The following is a 24,524-nucleotide window of genomic DNA, read 5'->3' on the forward strand; positions in this document are numbered from 1 at the left end:
AATGACCTGGATCCCTCTCTCCAAAGAGATCTTCCAATCAGCTATTTAGGGTCCCACTCTTAAAAAGAGCAGACAACTGAGAATTTGAAAAGGCTTTTAATATGAAAGATGTCAAAACAAAGGAATATTCAAACAAAACAAACCACACCTCTTGGACATTAAAAAATGTGATAGCAGAAAACAGGGAAACTACATAGACAAGTAACAAAATTTTTTAGGAAATCTTCCAGAAAGAAGCATAAAGATGGAAAACTGTATGAATATTGGGAGAAGTCCAATATTCAAACAGCTTATTTTTCAGAATGAAAAAAGAATTGGGAGAAATCCAAAAATAAGGAAATTTCCCAGAACTGAAGAACTTGACTTTCCATACTTAGAAGTTTAAAGTACCCAGCACAATGGATGATCCATTCCAAAATACATCACTGGAAAATTTCAAAACATTGACATACAAAGGAAAGATCCTAAAGAGTCTGGGGGTGGAAGTGAGAGGGAAAATGGACACATGCAAAAAAGTTAAAAATCACGAATCAGAAAAGCATTGGATTTCTCAACATTTAAAGAAGAAAACAATGGGCCAATGCCTTCAAAATCTAAGGAAAAGTTGTTCACAACCTGGAATTCTATACCTAGCCAACCTATTAATTGAGTGTGACATGAAATATGCAAGATCTCAAGAAATTTATCTCCCAAAAACTTTCTTAGGAAGTTAGGTGGAGGTGACAAATCAAGAAACAAGTCAGGGGATTAATATAACATGACAGTGAAAGGATACACCAACCCAAAGAGGTGTGTAACCTAAAGAGTAAACCAAACTGGAACATACCAATACAGAAGACATCTCTAAGACATACCTAATGAGTCTGAACATATTAAAAGGAAGTTGGCACAAATGAATGAGAATTTGGGGAGAAATTAGTGACAAGCACAAAAAAACAAATGGGAAAAAAACTTTCCCCAAAATAGTTATGCAGGGGGGAAAAAGTAGTAACAGTACATACACCACAGGACCTAGCTATGAAAAGCCATAAGGTAAAAACTACTGAGCTAACCTAAATCATAACTATAATAGAATCTTAAAATGGTCTATGGGAATAGCAAGCTGGTGAAAAAGAGCAAAATCCTCAATTTCTACACTAGAAAGTCAGCTGATGATAATTAAAATTGAAAAACCAACACAAAGCAAAATAAAGCAAGTTATTTAATGAGACAGTGGTAAGTTATGTGAGAATCAGCAGAGTTGAAAGTGGTTGCCTCTGGGGAGTGGAAAACACTGTTGTTACTTTTTAGAATTAAGTTTTTTTACACTAAGTGTACCATAACAATGAAAATGAAAAGTAAATTTTTCAAAAAGATAGCTTCATGCAGCCTAGAAAGTAACAAAATTAAAATAAAGCAACAACTACAGTGATAAGTTAAAAGGTTATCCCATATATACTACAGAGGAAGACCATTAATGATCTCTAAATGGTATTATTCATATTGGTAAAAAATTTAAAAATATAAACAAACCTCAGAACCTCTTTCACTAGGGAGGAATTCTGTATATAAATCAAGTAATGTATTTACATATAGTAAATCAAATATTGCATCAAAACTAAATCTCACAACAGTTGAAGCACTTGGTATATAAACTGGTTTGGAAGGTTAAGTTTCCTGGGTATATAAGGATACCTGAGCATACCCTCTAGGAGCACCATTCTGACTTTTCTAAAAAGCCATGTAATTGCTCCTGTTTCCTCAACAGGTAACACTAAACAGTTACCGTGTTTGTTTTTTAATGACGTATGGTTTATACACATTGCTGTTATATGTATTATGTTGTAAAATACATACAATGTCCTACTGTACTGAACATAAGGCTGTTTATCCTGACATTAAATATCCATGGGACTATTGTGCTTTGAGTTAACAGACTAGCACTTCTCTCTACGTACTACTAGGTACTACTAATAGCAATTCCTCCTCCTAACTTTTAACTTATTTGGCAAGGACTTCAAAACCAGATCATTGAGATTGTTAGTGGTATGTAATAACAACACATAGGCAGAGACTAAGGGATAAAGCAGCTCACCTTTAAATAACCACAAGAGTTTTAGTGCATAAACTAAAGGAAATGAGCAAAGAGACACTTGCTATACCATGGATAAGTGAGAGTACTAAGAGCTGGATTTTAAATAGATAATGTGTGATTATATTTCAGCTGATTCAAAAGTACCCACTGACCATCAAGTTGTACACATAATGTCGGAGGAGTCTCTTACTCCACTGAGAATGAGAACAAAAATTTCACTGTTTGCCTTGAGTCTTCAAAACCGATTTATTCTCACTTGATTTAGTCCTGCTAAAGAAAAGAAAGAAAACAAACCACCTAGCTAGTCCCAAAGAACACTGAGAAGAGGTCTGGCTAGCCACCTTCTCTCCCTCATAAAGTCAGAGCTCCCAAAGACGAGATATGTTGAGAACAGAGACATGATGGCAACACAGCTGCCTTTCCTACCCAGAAATGGCACTCCTCTAGTCCCACATTTATTCATTCAATAGAAGTTTATTGAGCACCCACTATGTGCAAGGCATTATGCTCGGTGCTGCAATTTTTGAAATGACAAAATTGTTTGTATATGTAGGAACTGACCCAGCCCTTGATAATTTTCCTGACTTGATAGAGAAAGACAGTATGCCCCTACATAGCTGATTTAGGGAGCTAAAACATGGATGAGGTCTGCTTTCTGTCCTATCAGCCCAGCATAAACTTTTGCCTTCCTCAAATCAGTCAAAAGTAAAAACAAATAAGGCACATTAAAAAAAAAAAAATTCCCTCCCTTTAATTGACCAAAGTAAAGCCATGACATTTCATTTGGTAACCTGCTCAGAATTATAAAAATCATTGCATTTGGCCCAGCCCATACTGCCCAGGGCAAAACTTCCGGACAATTCTAATCCCATCGCGCTGTTCTTATTAACTGCATATTTTAAAAATGCCTTCAGCGTCCTAAATGTGACGCGCTCAGTGAGAAGGTTATCAGAGCTGGATGTAATATGTTTATGTCCTTGACAAGCCTCGATTATCCAGGTCCTTTACCTGCAACATAAAGATGTCAGTTTAATATTTACAATCAGGTCAACTTGCAAGAGCTTCTCTATTGAGTTGGGTCACTCCTATGGGGAGGGATTACATTGGATTCTGCTACCTGGTTTGGCTTTGTGATTAAACAAGCACTGGTTTAAGACTAGCTACTCTCTGCCTAGCCCTTTAAAATACCTGTGAGGAACAGTATAAATGATCTACCTTCTAAATACATCAAGGGTTCTCAATCTTATGTTAGAGATATAACACACTTATATGTTACTCTATGCCATAAATTCTTCAGTGAAGAGAAGAAAATGTAGTTCAAAAATACAAACACACACTTTCTCTCCCCCACCCCCACCCCCTAACGCCAAAGTCTGATAATCACTAAAAAGATCAAGTTCAACCCCAAGTGGAAAAATATCACTGCAACCTCTGCCACAATGACAGCAGACTGGGGTGTCTACTCTCTAAGAACAATCTAAAATAAAGTGTAAAATTCTGAATTGCAAGCTACCTTTTGAGCATTAGAAATGTCCCTATTTTAGAAATATGTAGCCCACTTTTAACACTAGAACCAATCTGCAAACATGACAGTCCAGTGTAACATCTGCTCACCTTGTATATCCTGACTAGCCAATGCTCTGTGGTATATGCTTCCTCCAGGACATCAAGCTCAAAGTCTTTATTCCCTATCTCAGCATTCCGCACACGGTCGAAGCCTGGAGGACGCTCTAGAAAGGGACAGAGGAGACATACACTTCTTTCTACAGTGCTAACTTTCCTAAGGAAATAGTAAATCACTTTGGTAAATCATCTATTAACTGGAATGTTATTCTTCAGCCTGCAGTTTGTTTAGAGAGTAGGACCTGCAGAAAAGGACATCTGTAGTAAGGGCAAATGCAGTGTTAGCCTAACTCAAGTCCTCTCCAAGATGCTGCTGCTTCTTGTCTTCTAAGATGTAGGGGGCTGACTTCAAAACTCCTCTATTCCCAAGAAGTGCCACCCAGAGCCCTCTGTGATACACTAGTAACCTTTCCATGGATCAGAAGTCAAAGGCCTATATCTGGTTCAGAAATTGTCCCTAGCACAGAACTAAGAAATTGAAGTTAGAAAGGAAGACTTAACCCAATCAAATTACTCTTGATGTATTTATCTAAAGAAATGAAAAGTCCTTTATTCTACCCCCTTCATTCCTTTCTCCATTACAATACCTTTTACTGAGAGAGAATAAAAAATAATGGGTAAAAGCATAGACTCTAAAGCCAGATCTCATGAGTTTAACCTGACTCTGCCACTAGTTAGGTGACTTTGAGCAATTAAGTGCCCTATTTGTACCTTAATTTCCTCATATATAAAATGGGAATAATATTAGTAATTACCTTTTGGGCTATTGTGAGGATTAAATGAGTTAATATATGTAAGGCACTTAGAATAGTGCCTGACACATGAAAACACTGTATTAGCTATCACTGTTATTATTGTTATTAATGTCGCTGTGAATCACTCACTGGCTTCTGTGTAGACCTGTCCAAAGCGGTAGTAACACATCTTATACATAAGGCAGTTGAGCAGCACTGGAGAACCCTCCCGGTCCACACGGAATTCCCCAGTTGGAGTATAATAATCATGCTCCTTGATATGTCTGCCAGTATCTGTACTCCCTCCAATCCGGACCATCCACAGAAACTTGTTGATGTCTAGGAAAAAAAAAAAAAAAGAACTGCTGCATCACAAGGGTTGCTGTAGCTAAATCACCTAATGAAAAGGTAACTATTTCTAAGGAAATTCCCCAAATATTTTTCTACTGGGGAGTGGTACCATTTAACTCATTTATAAAAACTGGAAAGACAATTTGTGCACAAAACTTTTTTCCTCAAAATATACAACTTGTCCTATAGATTATTTAACTCCTGAAATCCCATACTATTGTAGTCCAGACTTAAGTCATAACTGAAATTAGTCCCAGGTATTAGCTGGGGCTGAGCTGTCCAATGAGTAGCTACTAGCCACATGTAGCTACTGATACTTGAAATGTGGTGAGTCCAAATTAAGATATGCTGTAAGTATAAAACACACACTGGATTTCTAAGATTTAGTCCAAAAACAAAACAAAGCATGTAAAATACTTTGATTACATGTTAAATAATAATATTCAGTTAAGTTAAAATTATGAAAATTCATGTCAAGGGGGTGGGGGAGGCAGAATAGGGAACGGGAGAATAAATGGCGATGGAAGAAGACTTGACTTGGGGTGGGTGAACTCACAATACAATACACAGATGATGTATTATAGAATTGTACACCTGAAACCTATATAATTTTATTAACCAATATCACCCCAATAAATTCAATTAAAAAGTAAAAAATAAAAATTTAAAATAAAATTCATTTCCCGCATTTCTTTTTATGTATTTTGATGTGGTGAACAGAAATTTTAAAATGACATATGTGCCTCTATTACATTTCTATTGGACAGTACTGACCTAGGGAGTAGCAGCTTTACCAGAAAGGTAAGGAAGACATGAACATGCTCCCTTTCCTGACCTACAGGTGCAAAGTTACAAACCTACAAACCTCCAAAGTATATTTGTGAGAAGTCAACATTTCTACCTCAAAATACTGATACCACTGTTGTCAACTCAGGTTATCTCTCTTAGAGTATGTTACTCTTTGTATCTCCCCCAGAGACTTTAGGGAAATGGATGGTTAGTATAAAAATATTATTGATCCATAAGAAAAACAGATTCCTACTGCAAAGGGTTCCAGGGTATATCACAGTAGTCACAAACAGACTCTGGATCTAAACTGTCTGGGTTTGAGCCCAGTCAGCGTGGCTCAGCGGTTGAGCATCAACCTTTGATCCAGGAGATTGCAATTTGATTCCCAGTCAGGGCACATGCCTGGGGTTTCGGGCTTGATCACCAATAGGGGGCACGTAGGAGGCAGTCGATAATGACTCTCCCATCATTGATGTTTCTCTCCCTCTCCCTTCCTCTTTCTGAAATCAATAAAGACAAAAAATTAAAATCATAAAAATAAACTGCCTGGGTTTGAATCCCAGCATTGCCAATTCTAGGGGGGTGGCCTTCAGCAAGTTACTTAACCTCTCTGTGTTTCAGTTTCTGACAGTATCTACAACAATGTAGCTGCTACAGTATTATGAGTAAGAGTATGTAAAGTATTTAAAATATCATTTGCAAGCATTCAATAAATAATGTTACGATCCTCGCATAGTATCTGCAGTCTTACCTCCACCTTATATATGGAAAAACAGAGGTACAGAGACTTGCCTGGATCACACAGCCAGAAACAGGGCCAAAAACAAACCCCAAAACATCAACTCAACTGTCTTAGAGCACTGATCCTGTAGCTTCCTGGTGGGTATGTTTGAAGCAAAAACCCAACAAGCTTTAAGAATGGAGGAGTGCCCAGCAAAAGAAATGATCAGCAAAATGAAAAAACTTACAGAACGAAAAAAAAATTTACAAATCATATATCGAATAAGGACTTACTACCCAAAATAAATAAAGAACTCACATGACTCAACAGCAAAAAACAACCCCAAATAATCCAATTTAAAAGCGGGCAAAGGACCTGAACAGACATTTCCCACAAAACAGTCAAATGACCAACATGTATGTGAAAAGGTGCTTAACATCACTAATCATTAGGGAAATGGAAACCAAAACCACAATGATAGGCCCTGGCAGGGTAGCTCAGTTGGTTAGAGCGTCGTCCCAATAAGCCAAGGTCATAGGTTTAGGTTTAGGGACAGGAATACCACTCTTTTTATAAACTTTCAGAAGTGTTTAACATTTTAAAGTATGAAAAGGTATTGCTTTAATTTTTAAGTTTTTTTAAGGCAGAGATCAACACTTGGATGATACTTCTAAAACTACGGTTTTGCTAATAATCACAGGGAACATGGTTAATATAGGCCATATATATATATATATATATATATATACGTGTGTGTGTGTACAATATATATAAAAGATTTTAAGCTGACAGGTTATTCTATGGCTTAAACCTACTAAAAAACGTTAAATCATAAGTTCGTTTTCAGAAGCTTTATGTTATCTGTCTACTGGTTGTGGAGCTACTCCTAGGCCTTAGACAGTATAGTATGCCAAAGCTACAAGAGACATATTTACATTTACTTCCTACTTGTTGCCAAAAATAATAATAATAAATAAATAAAAATAACCAACTCGAGATGCAAATTCTTAGGAACTTCCCCAACCAAGAAAATGTTAATAAGAGAATAGTAAAAGGAGAGAAAAATAGAAGAGTCATCTAGTTTTCCTAGAATCTAGGTCCTACGGGCAGAAGCAGAATCAAACACATTACCATCAGAGGAATATCCAGTAAGACCTCCAAAAATGACCAGCACATAGCTAACATCAAGCTCTCTCATGATCTCATAGGCTTTTTCTTCTGTGGATGCCATTGCCTAGAAAAACACGTGCACATTTCTCAGAACAAAATTCCAGGTCATATGATCCCTCATGGAGAAATACTTCCCACTAGACCCTGTGGGTCAAACACTCAACTGACCCCTTTACCTTACCTGCCCTACTCGAGAAATATGTGTATTATTCCATGTGTTATTGTCCACTAAAATCGTCCGATTCGCCATAGCTGTAATCTGGTAGCCATAATCCCACCATGACATGACCTTCGCATCCTGAAAGAAGCATGGGAAATCAAAATAACAAGCTTCTCACTGCCTCCAAAAATCACATACAAGAGAGGGGGTGGAAGGGCATCTCATAGGAAATGAGGCATGGCTAATTAATCAATTTCTTCACAAAATAATGCATGCCTCACCAGAAAATAAACCTTTGCAACTGGTCATACATTTATATACAATCATGAGATCTCAGCACAAATTATACAATCCAACATTCCCAATACTTTCATCACAGATCACCTTTTCACAAAAAACTATAATGAAGTGGGAGGTATAGGGGACTGTTCAATATTTCCAAATAAATAGAATGGCCTCATCAGGTAACTGTATTAAATAAATGGTCTTTAACAATATAAAAAAAAATCAGTTATAGTAATAGGGGGAAACATAAATCACAGGATATAATGGGAAAGGATTAAAAAATTCTTAAAGTTTTGACTCTTACGAATCTAACTCAGAAGTGCTATTTCCAATAGCTACTGCAAAGGAAATCACTCAGATTCTCAAAAGGTATAAACCAAAATGTTAACAGTGGTTATCATTAGGTGATCACTTTATGAAAAATTTATCTTTTTTCTTGCTTCTATTTTCTGGTTTTTCTACAATGAACATGTAATATTTATATGTAACTTTTTTTCTTCTTTTGGGATAGTCTACCTCATGATAAATCACCATGCTGACAATACAAGCACAGTGTAATTACCAGTAAGGGTCACTATAGTGGAAATCCTGAATTGAACGAAGGCGACTTTTAAAGTTCATTCAACACTAGAGTTCTATAGTTACAATTTTTTCAAACTTTCTACCCATCTAAAGGCTATAATTCACTATAACATCAAATGTTTGCCCCTTTACCCTACCCACAATCCCACTTTTCCCAAGTCTTTACCTCTGGAGTATTGTGACGAAGCCAATAGTAGGCTTCTCGAAAGTCATCAAAAATGATCCTACTGCCATCCCCACCACGAGCAGACAGCACGATGGAGGGAGAAGAGTAGGCCTCGCTGGTCACCCAGGTCGAATGAAAGGTGTAGGTGATGAGAAAGAAAGCCATGACCAATATCATCCCACTTGCCACCTAGACAAGGAAAAATTGTGTCATAAAACCAAATTAAATTTACACAACACAGAACAGCTTCTTACACAGTTAATAATATAGATGAGAGGAATCAAAATAGGTCAAGAGCTATGTAAGTTAATTCTGACCACTTATGACAGTCCCCTACTCTTACTCCCTTACTCAAAAAGATATATGTACACACACACACGTGCGCATATGCACACACACAGTTTCCCAAGACTGCTCTTAGTGTTGCTTAATACTCACTTCATTCTTAATAGGGTAGGTAGAATCCTGCTGCTTCCTGCTCTTCTTGTCTGGACGACTTATGTCCAGATTCTTCATATAAGTGGAGAGCACTTGGGAGACTCCAATGCCAGAAAGAATGCACATAACAGGTGCCAACACTAGCATCAGACGAACCTAAAAGAGACAGGAAGCAAGATCACACCTAATCAGTGTTTTACAAATTACAGATTTCAACCTAAGAGTAGATCATGACATCAATTTAGGTGTTTTCAACAAACATGACTTTTCAAAGAAACAGAACAAACTGGAAGAGAAAACAATAAATCTACAGTAGCAGAAATATGTATTTCTTAAACTTAATTCTTCAGTTCTATATATGTATATGTGTATGTGTGTACTGAGTAATATAAAATATATTTCTTAACTGTGGTTTGGGATCAAAAAAGTAGAGGAAACAGTCTTGTTACAATATATAAACTCTCTCCTGTTTTAACAACCTAGCACTCAACAATCCTCCCAGGGTTTTAAGAAAAAAAATCAACTCCCTTTTTAAGACACTGAGAGGGGAAGGAACCTGCCAGGGTCACTCTCTCCAACAATGTGGAAGCGCCTCTTCCTAACACAAAGTTATGAATACAGGAAAGCTGGGCCCCACAATCAGAATGTATGAGTGCTCACACATGCCTGCGAAGGATCAACCAGTGAGCAGTTTTACAGCGCAGCCCTCAAGTGCACAGAGGGAAGCACCTGCATAATCATCGGTACTTTCTGAATCCTGCTATGCAGGAAACAAAAAGGCACCTCAGAGTTAGCAGTGGAAAGGTTTGCGAGGACTGAGGGAATTTCTCACCATTACAGCCGAAAAGTACATGCTGGTCACACCATACATGATGATGAAAATCCGGGCATCAGACAGGTTGCTAAAGCAGTAATAGAGACCGACTACAAAATTAAAAGTAAAAAGTAAGTAGTTCAAAAAAAAATCCGATATACACAAAGATGTTCACTACAGCACTCTTTAAACTAGCAACAAATCTGAAACCACCTAATGTCCAGCATTAAGGAGGTAAATTATAGCATATTTACAAAGCAGGTTATACTACATCAAATTAAAATACTGATGCAAAGATTATGGACCACTTGCCTTCTTTATACATCACTGTAACTTTAAAAAAACTAACATGGTGTATCTTAAACATTATTTATCTAAAATAATAATACTAAACAGAAATTATCATGATTCCTTATGAAATGAAAAAAATCAGGGGGAAAACTGTAGCATTTCATTATTATTCAATAAGTAACTAGATGAATATACATCAAAATGTTAACACTAGCAACAGATGTGTGAGAAGAATTGAAATTTTTAACTTTTTTCACTTGTCTACTATATTTTTTACAATAGATAAGTTACTTTTATAATAAGAAAAAATATAAAAGTTATTTTATAAAATATAATTTTTAAAAAAGGGAAGCCCTACAACTGGTAAAATCTAAAACATATCTGGATTGGCAGGAAGATAAGTTAGATGGAGAGGTTTATAATCAGCCATGCCTGTTTATACCGCCAAGCTAAATGGGAAATCAGGAAAGGGCAGTTGTAGAGAGGTACACTAGAAGTATTTTTTAAAAAAACTAAAAAAAAACCTGAACACAAATTAGGGTTGAATTTTAATATATAAATGAAGAGAAAACTGTGAGGCTCTGAACTTGCCAGTGTCTGCAATTGTTCAATTCTAACATCTATTCTGTTTCAAATATCAGAAAAAAGGGCTTAGCCATCCTCTGTACTGAACAGGGTAAATAGGCAAAAAACAAAAACCCAAAGGACAAGGGTATTTTACTTATTTTGAAACAAATGGTAATTTTTACAAAGAAAGCCACTTCAGAACACAAGGCAGACAGACCTGGAAACATGAAGACAAGAAGCTGTAGATCAAAATAGTATGAAGACCAGGTCGTAGGCTGATGCTCAGACACAGAAGCAATGATGGGGATGTTGTTCTTAGCATAAGAAGGATCCAGCAGTGAGTAGAAACGCCCCGTCCAGGGAGATATTTTTCCTGGCAGCAAAGAAAATAAATATTTCACAATCACTCCTGAAACAAAATAACATCTAATCCTAATCACAACTTCTCATTTTAGTAATATTCTCTGAGACAGAGGAGGACTAGGTTTTTGTTTAAATGCCGTCAATACTTTGAGAATTTCACTCCTTCCTTTTTTTCAAACTTGAGAGTCCTTTGTCAGCAGAGTGAGCAAAACAAAGTCAGGCTGTACTTAAACTTAGAAGGGAGGCAGAAGTGCTTCCTGGAAGGGTTTAGGCCAAATCTGGTCAAACCAAGGCCAACTTTAAGTCAACTACGACCTCTGGTGCTGCTCTGAATTAGACAATACACAGAAACTTGGCAAAATCAAATCAGCCTCTGAGAAGTGGAAGTGAGGAAAAGGTGATATGCTAACCAAACTAAACAGCTGTGGTTTAGTGCATATAGGATCAGATGGAGCCACGCTGTAGGGTTTCGCAAGCAATGTTAGGATTTCTCCCACTCTACCAACAGAAAACAAAAAAAGAAAAGAGGATAACCAAGGTAAGATACGGTCCTTTCCCAAGTCTGATTCTTCCGAGACTAAGAGCTGCTCTAACAAGACATCCTTTGCTACGCTGAATCCAAACACTAGGTTGACAAGCGAAATCAGTGTTGAAGAAGCAGGACTTCATAGGTTTGAAATGAAAAAGAGAAACAGGAGAAAAAGAAGTAATCCTTCTTGACCCATATTTTTGAAGTTTATTCGACGTCTGAAACTCATTTACATCTAGTGCGAAAGGCCATGAGCCCTCCCTACCTGTCAGCATGAGGAGAGCTCCGACGGTGAGAAGAACAAAGCCCACCAGAGAGATGACACTTCGGAAAAGAACTTCAAACTGCTGTGGGTTCAACTTGCTGCGCAGATAATCCACAAAGGCATGGATCTGGCAGAGACCAAAAACCCCAAAGGCTGCCATGTGCTCTGATGAAAGGACGGGCTGTTGGTAAAAGCATGAATGAGAATAATGTTAGAAAAAGAATGGGTCCAGCTGGGACCTGAACTATACTAACCTAGTTCAGGCTGAAGGGTCAAATGAGTTCTGAAGCCACCAAGGATTTAGGACCATTCTAGAGGAGGGTCTAATTCACCTGCTACACTTTCGAAAGAATGAGCACTCTATCACACCTCTGGCCTTTCCTCAGGCTACTTTTTTAGCCTGAATTGCAATTTTCTCATTTCCCCATAATTTGCATTCACTGACATTCTCATCATTCAAGGCCCAATGCAAATACCATTTTCCCCTCATCTGCCAAATTGAAATCCATCACTCCCCTCTATGTTCCCTAAACTACAGACTTCTCCCATGACTTAAAAATCTTTGTTTAGACCAGCTGTTCTCAAACTCTAGTAAGCATCATAATCATGGGGGGTAGGGGGCATTGCTGAGCCCACCTTGAGTTTCGGATTCAGTCGGTCTGTGGTGGGGCACGAGAATTTGGATTTCTAACAAGTTCCCAGATACTGCTGATGCTGCTGGTCCAAGCACTACATTTCCAGAACCACATACTACAGACTGCAGAGAGCTGCATATACTTCTTTCCCCACAGCAAGGCTGTAACTTCCCTAAGGACCAGGACCATACTGTTACTTTTCACATTTCCCAGTGATTAGCAAACTGCACATAGGAGTTGAACAGTAAAGACTTGTTAACCTCTGAATAAGGATTCTACTTTCATAAGACTTACATGAGAAACCAAACACACCCTATTATTCTGCTTTAATAGTTGTCTCTTAATTCTGGAGGGTAATGTGGCTAAAACGTTTGTGCTCTTCTTCCTGAAGGACTCTGGTAAGGCTGCATTAGGAAGTTCAGGGGTCATTACTATTAAATGGAGTCATTATCATTGAAAAGGAGGAGAAATAACTTGGATCACTCACAACTCAGCTCAACCAAAATCTCTCCCTTCTTCCTACAAACCTAAGTCAAATGAAGAATCATAAATTCAAACTTCCTGGAGCAAATATTAATGTCCTCCTGGAAGGAGACTTTAATGACCAATGATTCTGTTACTTCAGTTAACACAAGCAGTCCAAGGTTAGACTCTCTCCTCACCAATATCCAAAATAAATCAATCAAGTTGGAGCTGCTTAGAACAAGTAGAAGCTAAAAACCCCACTCAGCCTAGGACTCACCTGAAAACCCACAAAGGAGATCTGCATGGAAAGAATGGTGCCCAGGCAGTAAACAGTACAGTAGGCCACATAGATCCGGTGGGAGAAACGTCCTGTGAGCATCAGCACCAGTACATGGAGAGGGATCAAGTTGATCAAGAATACATAACCTCCCCATGAAGAGACCTATGACAGGATAAAAAGAACAGTTCCTCTGAGGACTCCTCCTCATACCACCACCAGTATACCTTAGAATATCACCTGTGACCTTTTTAAAGAACATCTCTTTACAATAACTAATAAACTTTATTTATGCCAAGTGGCTTAGAGTTTAAATAGCTGATTTCTTTAAAAAAAAAAAATCAAATTCACAACCATAAAGCAAATTCACACCCATTGCTATAACTTAATCCCCTGTTCCCTATGGCTCCTCACATCAAAGTCATAAAACAAGAGGCACCCAACCTTCAGGGTTATCTAGATGCAATCTATTTTAAGTTCACGTGAAGAATCTAGTGACACATGGGAAACATGAGCAAGTGAAGTAGTTAAGGGAAGAAGTCTCAGTGTATACATAAAACCAAACAAATATACGTATAAAAAAATTTAAGAAGACCATATCAGAAAAGAGATACGTACCCATAGGAAATACAGTATCTGAAGAACTTTAAAAATTAAAGCATCTCTATCTTGCTATTATACAATTGATATCCATGCTTTGGATTAGTCTTTGTATGGATACAAGAGGCAATAAAGACTTCTAGCCTCCATTCCCCCAAGAGCTACTTCCAATTTATATCAGTAGACCCCAGTAGGTATTCAGACATAGAGAGACTCCTAAAAGAAAGTGAAGAGTTACCATGTAGAAATAAGCAAGGGCACATTTGGCTGCCCAGTAGATGGAACCAGTCTTGACTGCTTTGATCCACATGTAGTAGGTGAGTAGCATGCAAAAGATGGCAATTCCTGCAGAAAGAATGCAACAAAAAGTCAATAAAGGGCCATGATGGCATAATACTTAAGAATACCGTTCTGGAACAAAATGCCTGGATTCATACCTCAGTTCTCCTACCCATTTAAAATATAATTATTTTGCCTTTCTCTGTCTGTTTCTTGTACAAATGAGTCCCTAACAGTATCTACTTCATTAAGTGTTGTGAAGACAAATTTAATTATTGCATGTAAAGCAGTTAGAACAGTACCTCACATACAGCAAGCACTCGGTGAGTGTTGGCATTATCATTACTATTCTTTCCAGGCACTAAATTCCCTGCTAGTGTAGTCCTAAATATAGCCTGTACTGTCTTGCATCTCCATCTTACCACAAGCTGGTCCTTATGCTCCAAGTGCCCCTCTCTTTAGTACTTACCTATTGGAAGTCCCAACCTCAGGGTCCAGTTGAACCTAAACTACTTCCAAAATGCCTTCCCTGATCCTCAAATCTGAATTAATGTCTTTATTTTTTATAAATATATCTTTATTGATTTCAGAGAGAGGAAAAGAGAGGGAGAGAGAGAGATAGAAACATCAATGATGAGAGAGTCATTGATCGGCTGCCTCCTGCACGCCTCCGATTGGGGATCGAGCCCACAACCCGGGCATGTGCCCTGACCGGGAGGGAATCGAACCCCAATCGCCTGGATCCTAGGTTGACACTCAACCACTGAGCCACACCCGGCCAGGCTGAATGTCTTTTAACTATATTCTCAAAGTACTCTGTTCATACTTCTCTCATGGCACACACTATCTGCCTATTATTAGTTATTTTTATAAGTCCATACTGCATTTATCTTCCTTAACAGATTACAGGCCAACATAATTTTATTTATTATCTAGCTCTGTAATTCATTAATTATGAGCCAAAATAATCTTACTCATTATTTTTATAATACCAAACACTGTTTTCCTAATAAGACTCAATAAACATAGGTTGCATTGAAAATAAGTCAATAGCCTGGCCGGGCATGGCTCAGTGGTCGAGCATCGACCTAGGATCCAGGAGACTGAAGTTCGATTCCCGGTCAGGCACATGCCTGGGTTGTGGGCTCGATCCCCAGTGAGGGGTGTGCAGGAGGCAACCTATCAATGACTCTCACCATTGATGTTTCTATCTCTTTCTCTCCCTCTCCCTTCCTCTCTGAAATCAATAAAAATGTTTGTTTTTTTTTAAAAAGAAAAGTCGTCAATAAAAGTCATTCTAGTTTTAAGAACATCCATTCCTAACAGACTGACAGAGCTCAGAAGGGAGGGGTGTGGGGGTGATGGGAAGAGATTAACCAAAGAACTTACATATATATATGCATAGCCCATGGACACACACAATACTGTGGTGAAGGCCTGGAGTGGAGCAGGGGTTGGGTGGAGGGGGGTAAGGGAGGTGGGGTGGGGAATATCTGTAATACTGTCAACAATAAAACAAATATCTATTCCACTTATCTAGGAAAATAAAGGCAATAAATCATGTTAAAATATGAATACCATTCAACACTAAAAATTAACTCTACTTTTAGGAGTCCAGAGATGAGTCAAATGCCTTACATAAGGAAAATTACCAGCTACCTTTCTATGGGGAGTGACAAAAAGAGAATATAAACTTCTCTGGGGTCTCTTCTTGCCCATTTCTCATCTTTTTGCCCAGATACCATTTTTGCAATTACTAAACAACAGATTTGAACCTTGATTCTATTGCACTTCATGAAGTCCTGCTGGAAAATGAAGTGCACAGATCTTCTTCAGCATTTTCAGTCTTACCTTCATTATCATAGGAGCCAGCCACAGATCGGGAGATATATCCAGGAACTACAGCAATCATGGCAGCAGCAAGAAGTCCAGCCCCTGCATCCTGTAAGAAAAAAGGGGTAATAGGAAGTTAACACCACTACATCTAAGAGGAGAAGAGAATATCCACTAGTCCATTCTGTTTAAAATGGGCCCAGAGCCTGGCTGGCGTGGCTCAGTAGTTGAGCATCGATGATCCAGGGGATTGCAGTTTGATTCCTGGTCAGGGTACATGCCTGAGTTGCAGGCTCAATCCCAGGTGGGGGGCGTGCAGGAGGCAGCCAATCAATGTCTCTCTCTCATCATTGATGTTTCTCTCTCTCTTTCCCTCTGCCTTCCCCTCTCTGAAATCAATAAAAATATATTTAAAAATAAATAAATAAAATAAAATGGGCCCAGAAAACAGTGCAACACTTTCAAAGGTAAATGTGATGCTAGAAATGCTAGAAATGTTCACAGCACAAGACAGCTAAAAACTTCACACCAATTCCCCTTGATACCAAATCTGAAACTGAGTACACATATGCTAAGGACATAACAAGTCCTGCAAGCTGTCAGACATCAGACACTGCCCAAGAATGGGTCATTTGGCCGGGGTATCCCCAGGCTTATGAATCCCTGTCCCTAATGGTATCTGCACACTGCAGGAACATGAGTCACACCTCTAAAAGCTATGCAATTACAAGTAAAGAAGACAATTATTATTTGACCTAAAAGCCAGCAGAGATAGGTGATAATCTATCTGGACTAAAGATTCCAGGAGCTGAAATAATCAAGCTGGAATAACACCAGGCAATATGTGAGCTCAGGAGAGAGAAATAATGAAATGTAATCCACACCCAGAGAGGAAGGACTTGCGTGTCAGTAAGAGTCAAACCTGGAACAAGGGCAGCAAGGAAAAGGGTAGAAAGGCTTCCAAGCCAAACTCAAGCTTCCCAAACCCTCCCGCTAGTTTAACAGCTCTCAGGTGGTTCCCTGGCATCACAGCCTCACACTAAGAACAGCCTCCAAAGCACCAGGCTCAGCAGTGCAGAACCCTGGAAAAGGAGAGTATTATGGAGTCTACTACAGAAGCCAAGTGGTTTAAAAATTTTTAAATAAATGTTTTAAATAACACACAAGTTAAGTGTTCATTTTCAGTAAGAAGAACTAACCACTTTAGAATATGTCCAGTGGTTAATTTTCCTCCCTTGTGAGAGCTTCAAAATCTAAACCTAACCTTTTCCATTTTAAATGTGTTCCCCCCTTACGTAGCAATTTACATTTGACCTTCAAATGTTCTCTTTAAAGGACACAGATGATAATAAGAAACTACATATTCTAGGGAGTGAACCAATAATTTGGCGCAACGAAAGCTGTCTTTAGCCTCTGGCTCCCTGCCCTGCTAAGGTTCAGTCCCCACCCCTTGCCATCTACTACAGAGGTTCAACAACATTCGCTCACAAGCATCCTATCACCGAAAACCCTTCACCTTGAGCTCTTTGGTAAGGTGGTACGTGACGATGGTGGTGAAGGAAGAGAAGAGAGGGGCCAGGAACACACAGACATTCCGAATGTCGATGGTGATGTGGAAAAAATGGAGTACATGGTAGATTGCAGCAGAGGTGATCATTAAGCCTGTAACAGGAAAAAGAAACTCCATTAGGTTATCCTAGGATAAAGAACTTAAGGGAAAATGCAAGTATCAATAAAGTGACAACACGTCTTGTCAAACCACCAGAAATACTAACACAGCAACTGCAAGAGGCCTATACATTCTCTCCTAAGGATTCAATCAGAAGTCTGGAATTTATGAAAAGCCATCCATCCCCACTTTCCCATACATGTTCTCCTGTCTATATAAGATCCACTTTTAGGAATGTGTAATCAGAAATGAAATTACAAGTGTCACAAAATGAAGATATTAGAAATAAAAGAAACTGTTCCATAATATACAAATACCTGTTTCTGTTTAAAACAAAAAAATCCTGTTTCCCTCACCTGGGTAAATTGTTCCTCCAATGATTCGGCCCAGTGGGTACCAGGCCCGGTCATCAAACCAGTTATGGAATTTATAAAATCCCTCCTCAGCAAGGAACCTGGTAGTCCGATAATTAAAGTACCTATAGCAAGAAAAAAAAGATCCATGTCTCCTCTTCTTCATACTCAAATACTTGCACCAATTTGTAGTAATTTTGCTCCTCAGATTACACCATTGAGGAACTTATCATTACTCCAATAAAGTCAGTTTGGAACCAGGAACTATGCCAAGCATGAAAATCATTTTATATTACTGTAATTCTCATTTCTAGCTCCATGCTTGTCTCAACTAAAGCACTGCCTCTCTCATAAGGAAATGCAGCTAAAGCCAAACATTCTAATAAAGCTCTCCAGCAGGACATTTCATCAGGCTGGTGTGTCGTAGGCATTGCGACAAGGCAGATAATTCAAGCACTCAAAAGACAAAACAGCTGAGATGTGGGCACCAATATATCTGGCTCTTTTCAAGTGACAGGCACATGCAAAAGAACATTTCCATACCACACGCATGACACATGGATAAGTTTAAGTGATGAGCATCTCTGAAGATGTTCGTTTAACAACATATGCACGATGAAAATTTTTAACCCACTCCACAACACAAACTCCTTAATTCTCATGTTATTTAAAATAGTTCTAAATGCCATCTACATAGTAGTGTAAAATGCAAATTACGTAAAAAATATTTGATATAAAACACTTAAAGAGTTACACATGGAAAGACAGTTCTTTAGGTCCAAGCCATGTAACCCCTGCTCTTAAGTTTCTCACTTAAAAAGAAATTTTTTAAAAGGCAAAAAATATTAATAAACAAAAAATAAACAAATAAAAGAAATTGTTTAATTACTAAAGATAATCATGACTGACCTTCATTCCTGCTCATCCCTCTAACCCTATTTCCTCTTTGATCAATCAAGTTTTAGCAGCTAAAGCAGAAGTAACAGAAATCTCTAACCTCCTGTTTATTGCTAATGAATGTTATTTTGGTATTTTGGCAACTGTCAAAGAGGCAGAAGGAATAAGGGTAACAGGCAGTCAGCATGTGTCAGAACCGTGTCCTTTGCCTAACAGCAGGAGAGACAGAGTGAGACAGGAAGTATAAGTTAGTGGGAATAGGTCTGGACTATGGTCACATCCCGGGCTTCAATTTTCTGCTCTGCAAGAAGAAATGTCAAGTCACAAGATCTTTACAGACCCTTCCAGCTCTATGACTACAGAGCAGATATTCTTGCTTTCCCTGATCATCTCACCTCAATGTGTGCCCAAAGCAAGCCCTGACTGGTCATTAAGAAACAAAAGGATGTGAGTTTCCTCATTCACAAGAAAAAAGATAAATTGTTTCGGGGGAATCCCAAAGAAAGTATCTGTATGCTTTCAAAGTGCTTTCACATATCTACACAAACAAAATGACAAATTTGCAAATACATGCAGGAGCATTTTGAATCAATACTCCATAAGCTGAACATGCTATTTTTAAGATATCAGTATTTCAAGAACCTATGATTCTGGCTTTCCAAATTTTAATTAAGCCTTAACTTTAGGCAATATAACATAGTGACTCCAGTGTCTAGATAGACAAACCCAGAGTCAAATCCTGGCTCCTCCACTTACTAAATGTGTAACCCTGAACTGTCTCTCTCACTTTCAATCTCTTCTATGAAAAGGAGATAAAGTGCTACCTCCATCTCACAGGGTTGTAGTTAAGTTTTAGAGCTAAATCTGTAAAACAGTGCTTGGAAGAAAATGAATGCTCAGTAAATGTCTTTCACCTATATCTTTTTTATCTAATAAACAAAATCCCTAATAACTCATAGCTTCAAATTTTCCTCAAAGTCTTAGAACTGAACTGATAGGCCCAATTTCTACCATATAAATTATTAAACAGAAAAAAAATGTCATGGATCTCAAGTTCATGGCTTGTGATTTTCTTTTCAGCCTAAAACACACACCAGGCCCCTTTCCCTCAATCTGCACCACTAACTGTTGACCAAGCTGAAAAGCCAAATTGCTCTTAGCCTAGCCAGATCTTACGTGACAGGCAGGCACACCAGTAATGACTCCTACATTTTTTATAAGTTTAAGAGACTCACTTGGTTAATTCTAACAGCAATGTTTCAAAAGAAGACAATTATCTCCTTTGGAAAACTTGAGTGGTTTTCCCCATCACTAAGACCTTACTGGAATGTGAATTTGAAACCCATGAATCTGAACGTTTCTCAAAGAAAATACCAGACCAAGCAAATGTACTCACGGATCAAACTCATGGATGACACTTTCAAATCTCAGGACAGCAAAGAGACGAGTGGAGAATGCTGCAAAGACCAGAGAATCAGTATGTTAATGGTAATATGCCATGAATAATAGTAGATGGTAGTATTATAAAGTTAAAAGCATTATCCAGCACATAAGTCACAGGAAATATAAAATGATCCCTGAATGAAGTATTTATCCATCCCTCCCACATAAAAGAGAAGTTCACTTTCTCCTGACAATGACACTTACATCTTCCACTTAGGCAGGACACATTTAACTAGTTATTATCAATGCCTATGATGATGCATTCACCTATTAATAATGCACTCAATTTACATGGTCATCTTTTATATACGTTGAGTTCCCCTAAACTAACCTTAACTTTGGAGCAAACCAAGAGGTAAGGCAGTCAAGGCTATATTTAAAACTCATAAAGAGCTAAAATATCTAAAAACAGAAAGTTCTTAAAAGACTTTCAGAAATACTAAGGTAGGCAACTAAACTGAAGAAAATTGTCCCTCTGAAATTCAGTATCAGAGGGTCCTCAGTATCTCTTTCAGAAAACAGAATTAGCACAGCATGCTTCCCATTCTTTCCCAGATGATCACTAGTCCTTTTATAACCCTTGTTTCTTTTGCCTTCATAAAATTATACTGATGGAGAACCGCAAAAAGAACATATCACAATCTGCTGAAAAGAATAAGAAAGCCATTCTTGATTTTTTTCAAGATTTTTCTCCTTTCCGTCCCCAAAGAAAGAGTGGTCCATGTGCACACTCACATAACACAGCAGCCATTGACAGAATGAGAAGCTTCAGAAGTGTGTCCTGCTTCTCATAGGACAGCCGCAAAAATCCCAACTTAGTCATCTTGACATCGATGGATGGCAGCAGAGGACACTCAAGTAGCTAAAATGGAAAAAAATCAAGACCATAAGATATTGAGCACCTTCAACTTACCTAATTCACGTTCATATTTTATGGTAGTAGAGAAACATAAAGGAGACAGGAGTGAGAGAACACACCAGAGAGGGTCAGGGCTAATACTAATACCCAAGTCCTGCCTGAATTACGATCGACTGGCAAGGAAGAAGGCACAAGTCAGGCGCGTGTGCCAAGACTAAAAAGGAATGATCAGACCTGGCACCATAATCCTGTTTCCCACTTCCTCACAGCTAACAAGTACATAAGCAAAATGAGCAATAGTGAGGTACAACGGATGTAAAAGAGAAAACACAGAAACAGAAAAACGGGGGTTGGGGAAAAAGGGGTGAAGAAAATACAAAGGATTGGAAACTGGGGGGAAAAATAATTACATGGACAAAGAGCATTCAAGAGGCAGGAATGTATGAAAGCAAGCAAGGGATGAATATTGAGTGCAGAGTGAAAGTAGAAAGCAGAGAAACAGAAGTCTAACCGAATCAGCACAATTTCCAGCTCTAAATTTCAGCTTCGACTGGCTGGCTACAAGCTTCCCTCTGATCCAAACATCAGTGGCACTGTGGGGTCAACTAAGAGGGCATGACTGATCCCGAATGCAGGTATGCTTAAACCACAAGCTGCTCCAGGGCTAAGGGATAAAGAATATAATAATAAAGGATATGCAACATTGTTCAAGAATGCAGGGGGGGGAAAAGGAACCTGCACCCCTCCTGATCTTTTCCCCAGGATTACTAAAGGTAAGAAAACAAAACCACAACGACAAAAACACTGGGCCGGGTGGAAGGCATGAAGAATCCCATATTCCTAGCTCAGCAGTGAGAAGACAAGCGTCTTTTCCCTAACTGACTGTCCAGGGGAGCAGTTTTACACGTCTTCAACTATAATCCCCCAGGAAAGCCTTATCTTGCAATAGAAAACAGACACCTAGCTCCAGGAAGTCAGCCTTCCAGCCCCATGCCTCAGGTCTGGGTTTGTTTTCTGCAGGGCCTGAAACGAAAAACTGAACACCGGCGAGCTGACATGACCCACGCCTCGGAGAGTAAGCGGGGGAAAGCAGAGCCGCAGAGCCTCGGCCTGAAAGCTGAGCACAGGCGCCGGTAACTTAAGGCGGGACCTCACGGGAGTTTCCGTGTGCTCCGCGGTCGCCTTCGGACAGCCTCGAGCGAGCAACAGCAAAGGCGCTTCTCTGACACACTGGGCGTCCCTTCTCCCCCGCTGTCTGCGAGCCCCGGCACCCGCGCGCCACCCTAGCCTGTCCCACCCTGCTGCGGGTTTCCAAGCCAGCGCCTCCCCGCACCCTGTCCCGCCCTCTCACACTCCTTCGCCCCCCTCCGCTCACTCCCGTACCCATCTCCCACCCTCACGGGACTCCACGCGTGTGACAGCCCCACCGCGAGACAGCCGCCACCTCAGCATCCTGAGCGCCTTCCCCTCCGGGACCAACCCCAGGACCCCAGCTAGGCCACGCACTCCCGCCCCGAGCGCACCCGCATCCCAGACCCGCGAGTCTTCCCATTCCGGGACACCCCCACACCACGCCCCACGCCCCCTCCTCCACGCTCTCCAGTCTGCCCTCTGCCTCCCCTCCCCACCTGCGCCTTTGGAGCCCCACCTCTGGCACGTCCCTCGGCCCCGCCAACGCCCGGGGCCGCACCTGCAGCTGCTCCCCGGTCCTACTCCCACGGCCTTCTCACCCGGCCTGTGCTCCTCAGGAATCCGCTCGGCTCCCACGGCCATCCGCTCAGCGGCGCACTCAACCCTGGAGAGGCCGGGTCCGCCTCCAGGACGGCTCCCCATTGGCTGGCTCAGGGCCGACGCGACACTTCGGGAGCACGATAGGGTTGCGGGACTGTCTGTCAGACCCAGAGGCGGGAACAAAGTAGGGCTCCCACTTCTTAAATGGACAATACAGAAGTCACTTAGCTCCCCTGTAGGCGGGACTTTGTGCTTCCGCCGAGCTGTGATTGGCCCGCTGGGGAGAGCAAGACCACGGAGAAAGCGCTCAAGGCAGTTTGGTTGAGGGCCGAGGAGTGACGTGTCGGTCTGCGGACCGCGAGGAAGTCGCGGGGTGGGGAACGTGGGGCCCGTTGACCCCACTCACGTGGCCAGAAGCGGAAACTACGCGTAGGAACAGCCGAAACTCACAGGTACCCAAGAATCAGGAACCCAAGGTTTGTCTGGTAGCAACTTCAGGAAATAAACAGGAGCATGGAGACAAGACAAGAATCAAAATGTGATTTCATATCCCCGATTATGAGACTTTTTGTTCTTTAAGGTAGAAACTGCCACTTAGCAGAAGGGTCACGTTTCCTACGTGTGGTCAGTGAAAACGCGAACGCTTCCCGGTGCAGACCGTCGGGTCTCCCACGGCCCCGCAGGAACCCGCGCGCTCCACGCGCTTCCCGTCTGGGCCCGGAGCGCGGGTCTCCGGGGCGGCGGCCCGGGAAGGACCCCGCGGGCGCGGGGGCGCGGTCCGCGCTGCACGCGGCGCCTGCAGAGGAGCCGCCGTGCCGTCCTCTAAGCCCCTCTCCCCTCGTCTCCAAAAGAGCTGCTGGGGCCGGGCCGTTTCAGCAGCCGGCTCCACCCGGGGAAGGAAGACCCGCCAAACTTACTGAAAGCACATTTAGACCAGTTTCAGAATCGTGTGCATTTCTCAGAATTCACGTGACCAGGCTCACCCCCCCCCCCCCAGACCGTGATCCAATAGGTGTTTGTTTTTATAGTATGTTCAGTGTAAGTTTATTAGCAGAAGGAAACTGAAGCTGAATCTTAAGGAATTTCAGAATCTCAAGTAAATGCTCCTTTAAAACAAGTTAGTTTTTTTCCCTTAAAAGGGGGTGAGGAGATGAAAATAAAAATGATTCCTTTAAAGTTAAAAAAAAAAAAAGCATTGTTGCAAGAATATTAAGATGAGGTTCTCGTTAATTTTTTAAGTTATTGAACATGTTCTTAAAGGAAACTTTCGGAAGTGAAAATATACCACTAAAGAACAAAGTTTAAAATCTAAGCCTATTTTAGGATCATTCTTTAGTGCCAATTGATAGGGAAAGGTTTATGTATGTAAGTAAAACCAAAGTCAGGACAGCAGTCTTTTTGGTTGTTGTTTTAAATATATCTTTATTGACTTCAGGGAGAGGGAGAGAGAAACATCAGTGATGAGTCATTGATCAGCTGCCTCCTGCACACCCCTGACTGGGGATTGAACCCGCAACCCAGGCATGTGCCCTGCTGGGGAACTGAACCGTGATCTCCTGGA

At 40.3% G+C, this 24,524-nt stretch overlaps 1 protein-coding gene across 4 annotated transcripts; it reads right to left on the reverse strand.

The window, feature by feature from the left end:
- Positions 1-80: 80 nt before the first annotated feature.
- STT3A (STT3 oligosaccharyltransferase complex catalytic subunit A) lies at positions 81-23,042 on the reverse strand. Of its 4 annotated transcripts, none has more exons than XM_016204411.2 (18): positions 22,963-23,042; positions 21,109-21,235; positions 20,327-20,387; positions 18,037-18,158; positions 17,528-17,673; positions 16,030-16,120; positions 14,138-14,244; positions 13,300-13,464; positions 11,923-12,103; positions 10,983-11,138; positions 9,926-10,017; positions 9,094-9,249; positions 8,656-8,844; positions 7,644-7,760; positions 7,424-7,526; positions 4,582-4,770; positions 3,689-3,804; positions 81-3,082 (listed from the first exon to the last, which is right to left on the reverse strand). In XM_016204411.2, exons 2-18 carry the CDS (start codon positions 21,194-21,196, stop codon positions 3,044-3,046), a joined length of 2,118 nt encoding a protein of 705 aa, XP_016059897.1. In that variant the 5' UTR covers positions 21,197-21,235; positions 22,963-23,042; the 3' UTR covers positions 81-3,043. The 4 variants fall into 4 exon arrangements, with proteins under 4 accessions (XP_016059897.1, XP_016059898.1, XP_016059896.1 ...); XM_016204412.2 differs by having other exon boundaries at positions 22,923-22,993; XM_016204410.2 differs by lacking the exon at positions 22,963-23,042 and adding an exon at positions 22,881-22,955.
- Between the last annotated feature and the right edge of the window lie 1,482 nt (positions 23,043-24,524).

This window comes from Miniopterus natalensis, chromosome 20 (genome assembly GCF_054644295.1).
Source record: "Miniopterus natalensis isolate mMinNat1 chromosome 20, mMinNat1.hap1, whole genome shotgun sequence".
Lineage (NCBI taxonomy): Eukaryota > Metazoa > Chordata > Mammalia > Chiroptera > Miniopteridae > Miniopterus > Miniopterus natalensis.

Excerpts from the sequence above, each read along its gene's own strand:
- STT3A (XM_016204411.2), bottom strand. The coding sequence starts at position 21,196 with ATGACTAAGTTGGGATTTTTGCGGCTGTCCTATGAGAAGCAGGACACA. Across the intron at positions 11,139-11,922 it reads AGCTCTCCTCATGCTGACAG|GAAAAATATCTCCCTGGACG; the intron begins GTAGGGAGGGCT and ends CTTTGCTGCCAG. Across the intron at positions 7,527-7,643 it reads ATATTTCTCGAGTAGGGCAG|GCAATGGCATCCACAGAAGA; the intron begins GTAAGGTAAAGG and ends GTGTTTTTCTAG.